The sequence below is a fragment of the Oncorhynchus tshawytscha genome, linkage group LG01, assembly GCF_018296145.1.
Source record: "Oncorhynchus tshawytscha isolate Ot180627B linkage group LG01, Otsh_v2.0, whole genome shotgun sequence".
In the NCBI taxonomy this organism is placed as follows: Eukaryota; Metazoa; Chordata; class Actinopteri; order Salmoniformes; family Salmonidae; genus Oncorhynchus; species Oncorhynchus tshawytscha.
Window position 1 is genome coordinate 37,664,399 of NC_056429.1, and position 14,986 is coordinate 37,679,384.

Genomic DNA, 14,986 nt, shown 5'->3' on the forward strand with positions numbered 1-14,986 from the left:
AATGTCCTTAAAACAAGTCAAAATGAGGCTCAGTAGTGTGTGTGGCCTCCACGTGCCTGTATGACCTTCCTACAACGCCTGGGCATGCTCCTGATGAGGTGGCGGATGGTCTCCTCCCTTACCTGGACTAAAGCATTCGCCAACTCCTGGACAGTCTGTGGTGCAACGTGGCGTTGGTGGATGGAGCGAGACATGATGTCCCAGATGTGCTCAATTGGATTTGGGTCTGGGGAACGGGCGGGCCAGTCCATAGCATCAATGCCTTCCTCTTGCAGGAACTGCTGACACACTCCAGCCACATGAGGTCTAGCATTGTCTTGCATTAGGAGGAACCCAGGGCCAACCGCACCAGCATATGGTCTCACATGGGGTCTGAGGATCTCATCTCGGTACCTATTGGCAGTCAGGCTACCTCTGGCGAGCGCTGTGCGGCCCCCCAAAGAAATGCCACCCCACACCATGACTGACCCACCGCCAAACCAGTCATGCTGGAGGATGTTGCAGGCAGCAGAACGTTTTCCGCGGCGTCTCCAGACTGTCACGTCTGTCACGTGCTCAGTGTGAACCTGCTTTCATCTGTGAAGAGCACAGGGCGCCAGTGGCGAATTTGCCAATCTTTGTGTTCTCTGGCAAATGCCAAACGTCCTGCAAGGTGTTGGGCTGTAAGCACAACCCCTACCTGTGGACGTCGGGCCCTCATACCACCCTCATGGAGTCTGTTTCTGACCGTTTGAGCAGACACATGCACATTTGTGGCCTGCTAGAGGTCATTTTGCAGGGCTCTGGCAGTGGTCCTCCTGCTCCTCCTTGCACAAAGGCGGAGGTAGCGGTCCTGCTGCTGGGTTGTTGCCCTCCTATGGCCTCCTCCACATCTCCTGATGTACTGGCCTGTCTCCTGGTAGCTCCTCCATGCTCTGGACCCTACGCTGACAGACACAGCAAACCTTCTTGCCACAGCTCGCATCGATGTCCCATCCTGGATGAGCTGCACTACCTAAGCCACTTGTGTGGGTTGTAGACTCCGTCTCATGCTACCACTAGAGTGAAAGCACCGCCAGCATTCAAAAGTGACCAAAACATCAGCCAGGAAGCATCCTTTATTGGGGGTGTCTTGCTAATTGCCTATAATTTCCACTTGTTGTCTATTCCATTTGCACAACAGCATGTGAAATTCATTGTTAATCAGTGTTGCTTCCTAAGTGGACAGTTTGATTTCACAGAAGTGTGATTGACTCAGTTACATTGTGTTGTTTAAGTGTTCCCTTTTATTTTTTTGAGCAGTGTATTATAATTATTTGTAACTTGGAGACAAATTTGATTATAATACATTTTTTCAAAGAAGTTTGGATCGTCATTATTCAGTCTATATAGATTTATGAGCCATAACTGTTCATCATCAAGTAGTATATTCAAGGCAATCTGTTTTCTTTGACCATCTACTTTTAACGGATTGTACCTCCCATTATAATTTTTTTTATAGGATCATAACACCTTTTGAATTTCTTAACTTCTTTGGGCTCATTGGAACGCTAGTGTCCCACATCGACAACATCCGGTGAAATTGCAGAACGCCAAATTCAAATGACAAAAATAGTAATAATAAACATTCATGAAAATACAAGTGTTTTACATCGGTTAAAAGATTAAGGATGATTGTGGATTTATTGAAGCAACATCTCAAGACCTTAGTCAGGAAGTTAAGGACAACAAAGTCAATGTATTGGAGTGGCCATCACAAAGTCCTGACCTCAATCCTATAGAAAATGTGTGGGCAGAACTGAAAAAGTGTGTGCGAGCAAGGAGGCCTACAAACCTGACTGTTACACCAGCTCGCTCAGGAGGAATGGGCCAACATTCACCCAACTTATTGTGGAAAGCTTGTGGAACGCTACCCGAAACGTTTGACCCAAGTTAAACAATTTCAAGGCAATGCTACCAAATACTACCAAATAGTGTATGTAAACTTCTGACCCACTGGGAATGTGATGAAGGCAATAAAAGCTGAAATAAATCACTCTACTATTATTCTGACATTTCACATTCTTAAAATAAAGTGGTGATCCTAACTGACCTAAGGCAGGGAATTTTTACTAGGATTAAATGTCAGGAATTGTGAAAAACTGAGTTGAAATGTATTTGGCTAAGGTGTATGTAAACTTCCGACTTCACCTGTGTGTAATTATTGGCTGAGAATCATGTCATGTTTTTCGATATACTGTAGGCCTACCGTAGGCGAAATGAGTCTCACTGGTGTTCAGTAATGTCCTGTTAAAAGTGGTGTAGTTCTTTAGTTTTTTAAAGAGCTTATTGAAGTTAGAAGCAATAGGATTTGAAGCAAAAGCCTACAACTTTTTAGCACTGCTCTGAGACCAGCATGGGGTCTGGTCTTGATAATTGATTTTTATTTTCATCTCCCTTTGGGTATTGGTTAGACTAGAATTAGAAAATTATGGTGCAGAAATGTTATGCTTTTAGTGTAACCTTTATTTAACTAGGCAGGTCAGTTAAGAACACATTCTTATTTACAAGGACAGCCTACTCCTTCCTCCCCGTCGGGAAATTGAACCCCAGTCTCCCGCGTTCTCCGCATTGTCTAGTACAGCCATTATTGAAGACTATCAAATACTTCTCAAAGATGCCAACTGGTGGACGAACTAGCACTAACTAGCATTAATGGTATTGGTGGTTAACACTTAAATAACATGCCATAGAATTCTACGTCATCATGCAAGCTGCGCCGCAGCATGCTGCAACTTCTTATGGGCAGTAGCGTCCCACCTGGCCAACATCCGGTGAAATTGCAGAGCGCGCGAATTTCAAATGACAGAAATGTAAATATTTAACATTCACGAAAATACAAGTATTATACATCAAAATAAAGCTTAACTTCTTCTTGTTAATCCAACCGCTGTGTCAGATTTCAAAATGGCTTTATGGTGAAAGCACACCATGCGATTATCTGAGGACAGCGCCCCGCATACAAAAACATGAAAAACATTTTTCAACCAGGCAGGTGCAACACAAAAGTCAGAAATAGCGATATAATAAATGCTTTACCTTTTGAAGAACACTCCAAATGTCCCAGTTACATCACAAATGGTAATTTTTGTTCGATAAAGTCCTTCTTTATATCCATAACTTAGTTTAGCTGGCGCACTTCATTCAATAATCCACCAGTTTCCCTCCTTCAAAATGCATACAAAATGAATCCCAAATGTTACCAATAAACTTATCCAAACAAGTCAAACAACGTTTATAATCAATCCTCAGGTACCCTATTACGTAAATAAACGATAAAATGTAAGTCTGAGAATAGTATTTTCATTACCGGAGATAAATAACAAAGAACACGCTTTCACCCACGCGCATGGAAACACTACAGCCACTTAGGAAAAACTACAATTTCTAGCTCATTTTTCCAAAAACCAGCCTGAAACTCTTTCTAAAGACTGGACATCTAGTGGAAGCCCTAGGAACTGCAATCTGGGAGGACTTCGCCTCATAATAAACTTTTTTTTAAAAACATATATTTCACCTTTATTTAACCAGGTAGGCTAGTTGAGAACAAGTTCTCATTTGCAACTGCGACCTGGCCAAGGGGGGGGCGCGGCTGTTGGCCGAGGTTGGAGTAGCCAGGCGGAAAGAATGGCCATCTGTTGAGAAATGCTTGTTGAAGTTTTCGATAATCATGGATTTATCGGTGGTGACCGTGTTACCTAGCCTCAGTGCAGTGGGCAGCTGGGAGAAGGTGCTCTTGTTCTCCATGGACTTCAGTGTCCCAGAACTTTTTGGAGTTGGAGCTACAGGATGCAAACTTCTGCCTGAAGAAGCTGGCCTTAGCTTTCCTGACTGACTGCGTGTATTGGTTCCTGACTTCCCTGAACAGTTGCATATCGCGGGGACTATTCGATGCTATTGCAGTCCGCCACAGGATGTTTTTGTGCTGGTCGAGGGCAGTCAGGTCTGGAGTGAATAAAGAGCTATATCTGTTCTTAGTTCTACATTTTTTGAACGGAGCATGCTTATGGTGAGGAAGTTACTTTTAAAGAATGACCAGGCATCCTCAACTGACGGGATGAGGTCAATGTCCTTCCAGGATACCCGGGCCAGGTCGATTAGAAAGGCCTGCTCACAGAAGTGTTTTAGGGAGCGTTTGACAGTGATGAGGGGTGGTCGTTTGACTGCGGATACAGGCAATGAGGCAGTGATCGCTGAGATCCTGGTTGAAGACAGCGGAGGTGTATTTGGAGGGCCAGTTGGTCAGGATGACGTCTATGAGGGTGCCCTTGTTTACAGATTTAGGGTTGTACCTGGTGGGTTCCTTGATGATTTGTGTGAGATTGAGGGCATCTAGCTTAGATTGTAGGACTGCCGGGGTGTTAAGCATATCCCAGTTTAGGTCACCTAACAGAACAAACTCTGAAGCTAGATGGGGGCGATCAATTCACAAATGGTGTCCAGGGCACAGCTGGGAGCTTAGGGGGTCGGTAGCAGGCGGCAACAGTGAGAGACTTATTTCTGGAGAGAGTAATTTTCAAAATTAGTAGTTCAAACTGTTTGGGTATGGACCTAGAAAGTATGACATTACTTTGCAGGCTATCTCTGCAGTAAACTGCAACACCTCCCCCTTTGGCAGTTCTATCTTGACAGAAAATGTTATAGTTGGGTATGGAAATCTCAGAATTTTTGGTGGCCTTCCTGAGCCAGGATTCAGACACGGCAAGGACATCAGGGTTAGCAGAGTGTGCTAAAGAAGTGAGTAAAACAAACTTAGGGAGGAGGCTTCTGATGTTGACATGCATGAAACCAAGGCTTTTTCGATCACAGAAGTCAACAAATGAGGGTGCCTGGGGACATGCAGGGCCTGGGTTTACCTCCACATCACCCGCGGAACAGAGGAGGAGTAGAATGAGGGTGTGGCTAAAGGCTATCAAAACTGGTCGCCTAGAGCGTTGGGGGACAGAATAAAAGGAGCAGATTTCTGGGCATGGTAGAATATATTCAGGGCATAATGCGCAGACAGGGGTATGGTGGGGTGCGGGTGCAGCGGAGGTAAGCCCAGGCACTGGGTGATGATGAGAGAGGTTGTATCTCTGGACATGCTGGTTGTAATGGGTGAGGTCACCGCATGTGTGGGAGGTGGGACAAAGGAGGTATCAGGGGTAAAAGTGGAACTAGGGGCTCCATTGTAAACTAAAACAATTATAACTAACCTGAACAACAGTATACAAGGCATATTGACATTTGAGAGAGGCATACAGCGAGGCATACAGTAATCACAGGGGCTGAATTGGGAGAGCTAGCTAAAACAGTAGCTAAAACAGGTGAGACAACAACAGCTAATCAGCTAGCACAACAACAGCAGGTAAAATGGTGTTGACTAGGCAGGGAGGGTCGGATTAACTACACACAGAGCCTGAGTGCGGCTGGGGCCGACAGATAAAACATAAACGAGCAGGATGGAGTACCGTGATTAATGGACAGTCCAGCATGCATCAGCTATGTAGCCAAGTGATCAGTGTCCAGGGGGCAGCGGTGGATGGGGCAGGGAAGCTGGACTGGTGAGTACAATGACTAAATAGCTTGTAGCTAGTTAGCTGGTTAGCTTCTGGAGGTTCTTGAGTGTGTTCTAAAAATTAAAAATAATAGCGATTCCGTATCACATTTGGGTGAGGCAGGTTACCGGAAGGTATAAACAAATTAAAAATCGAAAAGAGATTGAAAGTAAATATGGGTCCAGTGAGTGTTTGGGACGCGGCGATTCAGACGGTTAGCAGGCCTGTGCTAACAAGCTAACAGTTAGTAGGCCGGGGCTAAACAAGGTAGCAGTTAGCGGACCGGGGCTAAACAAGCTAGCAGTTAGCGGACCGGGGCTAAACAAGCTAGCAGTTAGCGGACCGGGGCTAAACAAGCTAGCAGTTAGCAGGCCGAATTAGCAAGCAAGGAGATAGCAAGGGCTAGAAAGTTAGCCTTTGGGGGGGCGTCGCGATGGGGTGAGTCTGTTTATGCCTCTTCATGCGGTGACATCGATAGACCGGTCGTGGATCCGGATATTGTAGCCCAGGAGTATGCTTCGGTGGTAGCACAGGAGCTCTGGCCGGGCTAGCTTCAAGCTAAGTGGGTGGAAACGCTAGCCAGGAGTAATCATCCGGGGTTGCGGTTAGCTAATTAGCTAGTTGTGAAGATCCAGTTGAAAATGTTCCGTTTGCGGTGGGAATCCGGTGGGAATCCGGGGATAAAAAATAATAATAGGTCCGTTATGCTCTGGATAGAGTCGCGTTGTTCGAACTGGCGAGAGCTTTCCGAGCTAAAGGTTAGCTGATGACCGGTTTGCTGAAGACCGCTAGCAATGTTTTGCTGACTGATAGCTGGTAGTTAGCTGGCTAGCTTCAGTTGAGGGGATCCGGATCCGAAGTAAATATAAATACTTCAGAAAAAATAGCAACATTGGGTGAGGCGGGTTGCAGGAGAGTATTTGGAAGTTGAGGTTTAGCAAAATGTTTTAAAAGATATGCGAAGAAAAATATGTTTAAAAAAAACAACGATATATACAATATATACAAGGGACACGACAAGACAAGACGTCCGACTGCTACGCCATCTTGGAGAGAGTAACATGAAAGCCATTGGAAACAGTGGAAGGCTGAATTATTATTATTATTATTTATTTTTTATGGTTTGTCCTTGGGGTTTCGCCTACCATATCAGTTCTGTTATACTCACAGACATCATTTCAACAGTTTTAGAAACTTTAGAGTTTTCTATCCAAATCTACCAATTATATGCATATCCTAGCTTCTGGGCCTGAGTAAGTCAGTTTGGGCATGCTTTTCATTCGGACTTGAAAATACTGCCCCCTACCCAAGAGAGGTTAAGTGAGAAACCACTGTAGCTCTTTAAAGAGTTCCAAACTTCTTTGATTTAAGAATGTTGGAGGCCACTGTGTTCTTGGGGACCTTCAATGCAGCAGACTTGTTTTTGGTACCCTTCCCCAGATCTGTGCCTCGACACAATCCTGTCTCGGAACTTTACGGACAATTCCTTTGACCTCATGGCTTGCTTTTTTTCCTCTGATGTGCATTGTCAACTGTGGGACCTTTTTATATAGACAGGTGTGTGCCTTTCCAAATCATGTCCTATCAATTGATCAAGTTGTAAAAACATCTCAAGGATGATCAATGGAAACAGGGTGCACCTGAGCTCAATTTTGAGTCTCATCGCAAAGGGCCTGAAAACTTATGTAAATAAGGTATTTATTTTTTCCTTTTTTTAAATAAATTTTCAAAAATGTCTAACCCTGTTTTTGCTTTGTGTGTAGATTTCACGAGGAAATTAAAATAAAATCTATTTTAGAATTTGGCTGTAACTGTGGAATGTGTAAATAGTGAAGGCGTCTGAATAATTTCCGAATGCACTGTATAGTATTGGCCAGACTTGAATGCCCTCTAGTCAAACGTGTCCTATTTTAAATAGAGTCCAGGCAAAGGTTTTGACACACCTACTCATTCAAGGGTTTTTCTTTATTTTTTACTGTTTTCTACATTATAGAATAATAGTGAAGACATCAAAACTATGAAATAACACATGGAATCATGTAGTAACCAACAAAAGTGTTGTATTCAAGTATTTAGTCAGCCACCAATTGTGCAAGTTCTCCCACTTAAAAAGATGAGGCCTGTAATTTTCATCATAGGTACACTTCAACTATGACAGACAAAATGAGAAGAAAAAAAAATCCAGAAAATCACATTGTAGGATTTTTATTTCTTTGCAAATTATGGTGGAAAATAAGTATTTGGTCAATAACAAAAGTTTATCTCAATACTTTGTTATATACCCTTTGTTGACAATGACAGAGGTCAAACGTTTTCTGTAAGACTTCACAAGGTTTTCACACACTGTTGCTGGTATTTTGGCCCATTCCTCCATGCAGATCTCTAGAGCAGTGATGTTTTGGGGCTGTTGCTGGGCAACACGGACTTTCAATTCCCTCCAAAGATTTTCTATGGGGTTGAGATCTGGAGACTGGCTAGGCCACTCCAGGACCTTGAAATGCTTCTTACGAAGCCACCCCTTCGTTGCCCGGGCGGTGTGTTTGGGATCATTGTCATGCTGAAAGACCCAGCCACGTTTCATCTTCAATGCCCTTGCTGATGGAAGGAGGTTTTCACTCAAAATCTCACGATACATGGCCCCATTCATTCTTTCCTTTACACGGATCAGTCGTCCTGGTCCCTTTGCAGAAAAACAACCCCAAAGCATTATGTTTCCACCCCCATGCTTCACAGTAGGTATGGTGTTCTTTGGATGCAACTCAGCATTCTTTGTCCTCCAACCACGACGAGTTGAGTTTTTACCAAAAAGTTATATTTTGGTTTCATCTGACCATATGATATTCTCCCAATCTTCTTCTGGATCATCCAAATACTCTCTAGCTCTCAAATGCTCTCTTCAGACGGACCTGGACATGTACTGGCTTAAGCAGGGGGACACGTCTGGCACTGCAGGATTTGAGTCCCTGGCGGCGTAGTGTGTTACTGATGGTAGGCTTTGTTACTTTGGTCCCAGCTCTCATTCACTAGGTACCCCCGTGTGGTTCTGGGATTTTTGCTCACCGTTCTTGTGATCATTTTGACCCCACGGGGTGAGATCTTGCATGGAGCCCCAGATCGAGGGATATTATCAGTGGTCTTGTATGTCTTCCATTTCCTAATAATTGCTCCCACAGTTGATTTCTTCAAACCAAGCTGCTTACCTATTGCAGATTCAGTCTTCCCAGCCTGGTGCAGGTCTACAATTTTGTTTCTGGTGTCCTTTGACAGCTCTTTGGTCTTGGCCATAGTGGAGTTTGGAGTGTGACTGTTTGAGGTTGTGGACAGGTGTCTTTTATACTGATAACAAGTTCAAACAGGTGCCATTAATACAGGTAACGAGTGGAGGACAGAGGAGCCTCTTAACTTCTTGGATATAGGGGGCGCTCTTTTAATTTATGGATAAAAAAACGTGCCCGTTTTAAGCGCAATATTTTGTCACGAAAAGATGCTTGACTATGCATATAATTGGCAGCTTTGGAAAGAAAACACTCTAAGGTTTCCAAAACTGCAAAGATATTATCTGTGAGTGCCACAGAACTCATGCTACAGGCGAAACCAAGATGAAACTTCAACCAGGAAATGGGCAGAATTTTTGAAGCTCTGTTTTCCTGTTTGTCTCCTTATATGGCTGTGAATGCGCCGGGAATGAGCCTGCCCTTTCTATCGTTTCTCCAAGGTGTCTGCAGCATTGTGACGTATTTGTAGGCATATCATTGGAAGATTGGCCATAAGAGACTACATTTACCAGGGGTCCGCCCGGTGTCCTTTGTCTAAATTGGTGCGTAATCTACAAGCTGCCGTCCAGTCATCCAGTGATTGAGAGGAGAGAGGAGGCTTTCAACGAACGATATATCATGAAGAGATATGTGAAAAACACCTTGAGGATTGATTCTAAACAACGTTTACCATGTTTCAGTCGATATTATGGAGTTCATTTGGAAAAAAGTTCGGCGTTTTGAAGACTGAATTTTCGGGGTTTTTTTGGTAGCCAAACATGACGCACCAAACGGAGCAATTTCTCCTAAACAAATAATCTTTCAGGAAAAACTGAGCATTTGCTATCTAACTGAGAGTCTCCTCATTGAAAACATCTGAAGTTCTTCAAAGGTAATGATTTTATTTGAATGATTTTCTGGTTTTTGTGAAAATGTTGCCTGCTGATGCTAACGCTAAATGCTACGCTAGCTGCTCTAGCTGTTACACAAATGCTTGTTTTGCTATGGTTGAGAAGCATATTTTGAAAATCTAAGATGACAGTGTTGTTAACAAAAGGCTAAGCTTGAGAGCTAGCATATTAATTTCATTTCATTTGCGATTTTCACGAATAGTTAACGTTGCGTTATGGTAATGAGCTTGAGGCTGTATTCACGATCCCGGATCCGGGATGGCTCGACGCAAGAAGTTAAAGAAGAAGTTACAGGTCTGTCAGAGCCAGAAATCTTGCTTGTTTGTAGGTGACCAAATACTTATTTTTCACCATAATTTGCAAATAAATTCATTAAAAATCCTACAGTGTGATTTTTCTGGATTTTTTTTTCTCATTTTGTCTGTCATAGTTGAAGTGTACGTATGATGAAAATGACAGGCCTCATCTTTTTAAGTGGGAGAACTTGCACAATTGTTGGCTGGCTAATTACTTTTTTGCCCCACTGTACTAAAAACAATCCTAAAGTATTGACCTTCAGTAGGGCATGCTGGGAAATATGAAAAGGATGGGTGTGGTTTTGATGTAACCGTTTTACTCTCCATAGTGTAAAGCAATAACTGGTTATTAACACTAACACTGGGGGTTATTTTATACCCCTTGCAGAGTGAATTTAACTCCTGAATCAACACTAGAAATGTTACACTGAAAAATAAACATTGACCAATGTGCTGTGCACAAGTCTTCCACAAGAAATTAAATAATTTTATGTTTTGTTGATTGTGTTGGAAATTGCTGTCTCAGGCGTCACTCCAGAATCTCCCATAAATGTTCAATTGGGTTGAGATCTACTGACTGAGACACACACACACACACACACAATTTAAACCCTCTATGCTCCTTTGAGACCCCTATTTCAAAGTCACTGAGATCTTTTTCTTTTCTTTTTTTAGCTATGATTGCCAAAATAATGGGCATCTGGGCATTTTTATATATGACCCTAAGCACCTGCTTTGAAAATACGTTGTATCCCTCATTTACTCACACGTTTCCTTTTATTTTTACAGATTATCTGTGAGAAACAGTAATTGATCATTTGTCTCCTCTTCTTCCTCAGCTCAAACCCAGCAGAAGCCTGATATAATTCCACCCAATTTCTCCACTGTCCAAGTCACTGACATCTTCCGAAGGCTGGTAAGTCTTTTTTAATTTTATATTCTTTTTTTGTGGTCCACAAGAGAGCAGAGAGAGAGAACATAAGCAGATGGGCTCCCACATTTTTCAGCATGTTTTTACACAAAGATGGATTTAGATAAACTTGGATTTTTCCACAAGGACATATACAGAATTCTACACTCCACAACATAACCTTCACTCCAAATCAAAACTCCAAACCTACAACCTGATTTTGGACTAAATTAACTTGAAGGATTCCTACTACCAAAGATTCTTATTTCTAAAGTCTATACAGAAAATGCTCTGGCAAAAGAAGGACAAGAAACCTGAAAACACCATCCAACCTGGAACTGAGTGAGTAATGTTTAGTCTGAAGCTACTTTTAAAGCCAAGAACAAAATAAATTAATGATATATTTTACTTTATAGGGACTGAATGCTAAGTTAAGGCTACCAAGCGTGCTAGGACAGAACAGATCAGACAATTAGCACTGAGGTGTGAAGTGAAAGGTGTCAATGCCCTTGACACCAATAATGGCAGGGGAGTTTCACAGCCTTCTCCACCCAAGACATGACACTTAAATTGTAAATTAATTCAATAAGAAACATTATTGTTGCTTTGATCACATCAGGAGATGATTTCAAATACCACAGAACAACTTTGTTTGGATGTCGTAAAGGACCATTCGTCGAAACTGAGGAGATATAGCTAGCTAACGACCTCCTTTTCCATGTGGGTAAAAAAAACAGATAGAGACTTGCTAGTTAGGCAAAAGAATTCTTCAAGGAATCTGCCTCCCAAAAAAAAGCTTCTTCCAAGTGGGTGTGACACCTACTCCCGTGGCCTCCCATCCTATTCTAACCACCTCTTTGTATTCATGTTACCTGATGAAATTGCTGTACAATATGATCTTGTTGCCATCTAATGCACATTCAAGTGTCATAAATCAACACTGTAGAGATCTGCCTGTCCTCTGCCATGCCCTGATTGTATTACTGCTGATGATATCTAGAAATGTGCATGTACACCCTTGCTAGCTCCAATTCTGATTTCTGCTCTGATATTTGCTTCACTGATTTCTGCTCTCGTAAAAGCCTGGGTTTTCTGCACGTTACCACTAGAAGCTTATTACCTAAAATGGATCAATTGAAAATGTGGGTTCACAGCTCCAATCCAGATGTGTTGGTCATTACTGAGACGTGATTAAGAAAGTTTGTTTTGAACACTGATGTTAACCTTTCTGGTTATAACCTTTTTCTGCAAGACCGATCTTCCAAAGGTGGTGGAGTGGCAATCTTTTACCAAGGAACACATTCATTGCTCAGTTGTCTCCACCAAGTCTGTCCCCCAACAATTTGATATGATGGTTTTAAGCGTTAAACTTTCAAATAGCTCTTTGTTGACTGTTGCTGAGTGTTATCGTCCACCATCAGCACCGGCCTGTACCCTAAATGCCCTAAGCTCTCTCCTGGCCCATTTAACCTCTAGATACTATCCATCCCGGGTCCGGGAGCGTAATCATCAACTGACACTAATTAGCATAACGCAACGGACATAAATATTACTAGAAAATATTCCTATTCATGAAATCACAAGTGAAATTTATTGAACCAAAGTTTAGCCTTTTGTTAATCACCCTGTCATCTCAGATTTTGAAAATATTCTTTACAGCCTGTCGTGGAAATTTCCTCTATTTACCAAATCATGGGAGCAAACCACACACACAAGTCAGAGTTAGTTATCAAAGTCCATCTTTAATTATATGAGCTCTATCACAATCCTGTGACTCTCAGGTAATTCAGTGTCTCTCAATGAATTCTCTGAGAGCCCCCTCCACATTGCAATAGCCTTTTGACTTTCAACAGTTCAGTATCTCTAATGAAAAGTTGAGAGTCCCAACATAATGGCAAATGGGATCCTTTATAGCAAAGATACACAGGATAAGACAGCATCGGCATAATTCATTGTTCAGCTTTGTCTCCTTTCTCAAACTCAGAACCCATAAACCAACCCTCCATATCAACAGGCATATATCAAATTCATCCTATCTTGACAAGATCACAGAGACACACTGACTGGCACACAGACATTGTGGAGCCAAGAGATACACGCTGGATGACACTTTGACCTCTCCCCTCTCTGCGGGCCATGCAACTTAGTCTTGACATAGAACAGATACTGCAACCCTGCCACAGTATTATACAAAAATACCATTCTGATGAGAAGTAACTTACAAACATATGATGAATATAAAACACCTTACCTATGTTACCAACAAATTCTGATTATTTCCACAACAAGCCAAAGCAAGACAAGCATTTGTGTAAGTTTATCGATAACCTAGCATAGCATTATGACTAGCTAGGAGCAGGCAACCTGGTCACAAATCAGAAAAGCAATCAAATTAAATCGTTTACCTTTGATGAGCTTCGGATGTTTTCACTCGAGACTCCCAGTTAGATCGCAAATGTTCCTTTTTTCCAAAAATATTATTTTTGTAGGTGAAATTGCTCCGTTTGTTCTTCACGTTTGGCTGAGAAATCGACCGGAAATTGCGGTCACTACAACCCCGAAAAATATTCCAAATATCAGGACAAGATGCTAGAATATGCACATAATTGACAGCTTAGTATAGAAAACACTCTAAAGTTTCCAAAACTGTAAAAATATTGTCTGTGAGTATAACAGAACTGATATTGCAGGCGAAAGCCTGAGAAAAATCCAATCAGGAAGGGACTCTTATTTAGAAAGCTCTACGTTCCTATGCGTCCCTATTGAGCAGTGAATGGGTAATCAACCAGATTCCTTTTTCTATGGCTTCCCTAATGTGTCTAGTGTCACAATGCATAGTTTCAGGCTTTTATTTTGAAAAATGAGCCTGAACGACAACATTGCGTCAGTGGTCAGCCGGAGGCTCTCAGAGTGTTTTGTGCGTAATAGACAAATGCGGCCATTGTTTCTCTCTTTCCTACTAAGAAGCCACCTGTCCCGGTTGATATATTATCGAATAGATATTTGAAAAACACCTTGAGGGTTGGTTATAAAAAAACGTTTGCCATGTTTCTGTCGATATTATGGATCTAATTTTGAATATTTTTTGGCATTGTCGTGACTGCAGTTTCTGGTGGATTTCTCAACCAAACGTACCAAAGTACAAACGGAGGTATTTCGGCTATAAAAAATAATCTTTATGGGACAAAATGAACATTTGCTGTCTAACTGGGAGTCTTGTGAGTGAAAACATCCGAAGCTCATCAAAGGTAAACGATTTAATTTGATTGCTTTTCTGATTTTGGTGACCAAGCTGCCTGCCTGCTGCTAGCTAGGCATAATGCTATGCTAGGCTATCGATAAACTTACACAAATGCTTGTCTTGCTTTGGCTGTAAAGCATCATTTCAAAATCTGATGACAGGGTGATTAACAAAAGGCTAAGCTGTGTTTCAATATATTTCACTTGTCATTTCATGAATATGAATATTTTCTAGTAATATTTTTTTGTCCGTTGCGTTATGCTAATTAGTGTCAGTTGATGACAATTCTCCGGGAGAGGGAGTTCCAAGAGGTTATTAAGGAGCAGTTCTCTCTGTGGGTCTAACCCCAAGAAGTTCTGGAAAACTATTAGACTTCACAACTACCCATGTCCCTTAATATTGATGTGGTTGTTACTGACAAGGAGCACATGGCTGAGCTCTTTATTCACCACCTCGTTAAGTCAGGATTCCTAATCCACTTAGCTATGCCTTCTTGCCCATCCAACATTTCCTCATCTACCACCCCTTCTAATGTGACTAGCCCTGATGCTCCTCCCTCTTTTCCCCCTGCCCCACTACAAAGTTTCTCCCAGCAGGCAATCACTGAGTCAGAGGTGCTAAAGGAGCTCCTTAAATTTGAGTCCAAAAAAACATCTGGGTCAGATGGTTTAGACCCTTTCTTCTTTAAGGTTTCTGCCCCGATCATTGCCAAGCCTATCTCTGACCTTTCTAACCTGTCTCTCCTCTCTGGGGAGCTTCCCATTGCTTGGAAGGCAGCCATGGTGCGTCCTTTATTTAAAAGGATTAGCTTGATCTCCC

At 42.2% G+C, this 14,986-nt stretch overlaps 1 protein-coding gene across 2 annotated transcripts in view; it reads left to right on the forward strand.

Moving 5' to 3' along the window:
• LOC112250259 (rhophilin-1) overlaps positions 1 to 14,986 on the forward strand; it is a 65,565-nt gene that overhangs the window by 44,917 nt on the left and 5,662 nt on the right. Inside the window, exons 13-14 of one of the 2 annotated variants that reach the window (XR_006083272.1) lie at positions 10,856 to 10,932; positions 11,201 to 11,268. Coding sequence is in view for 1 of the 2 variants with exons in the window: in XM_024420250.2 (XP_024276018.1) it covers positions 10,856 to 10,932 (77 nt within the window). In the remaining variant the exon portion in view is untranslated. The remainder of the gene's footprint in view (positions 1 to 10,855; positions 10,933 to 11,200; positions 11,269 to 14,986) is intronic. The other variant, XM_024420250.2, reaches the window with a different exon arrangement.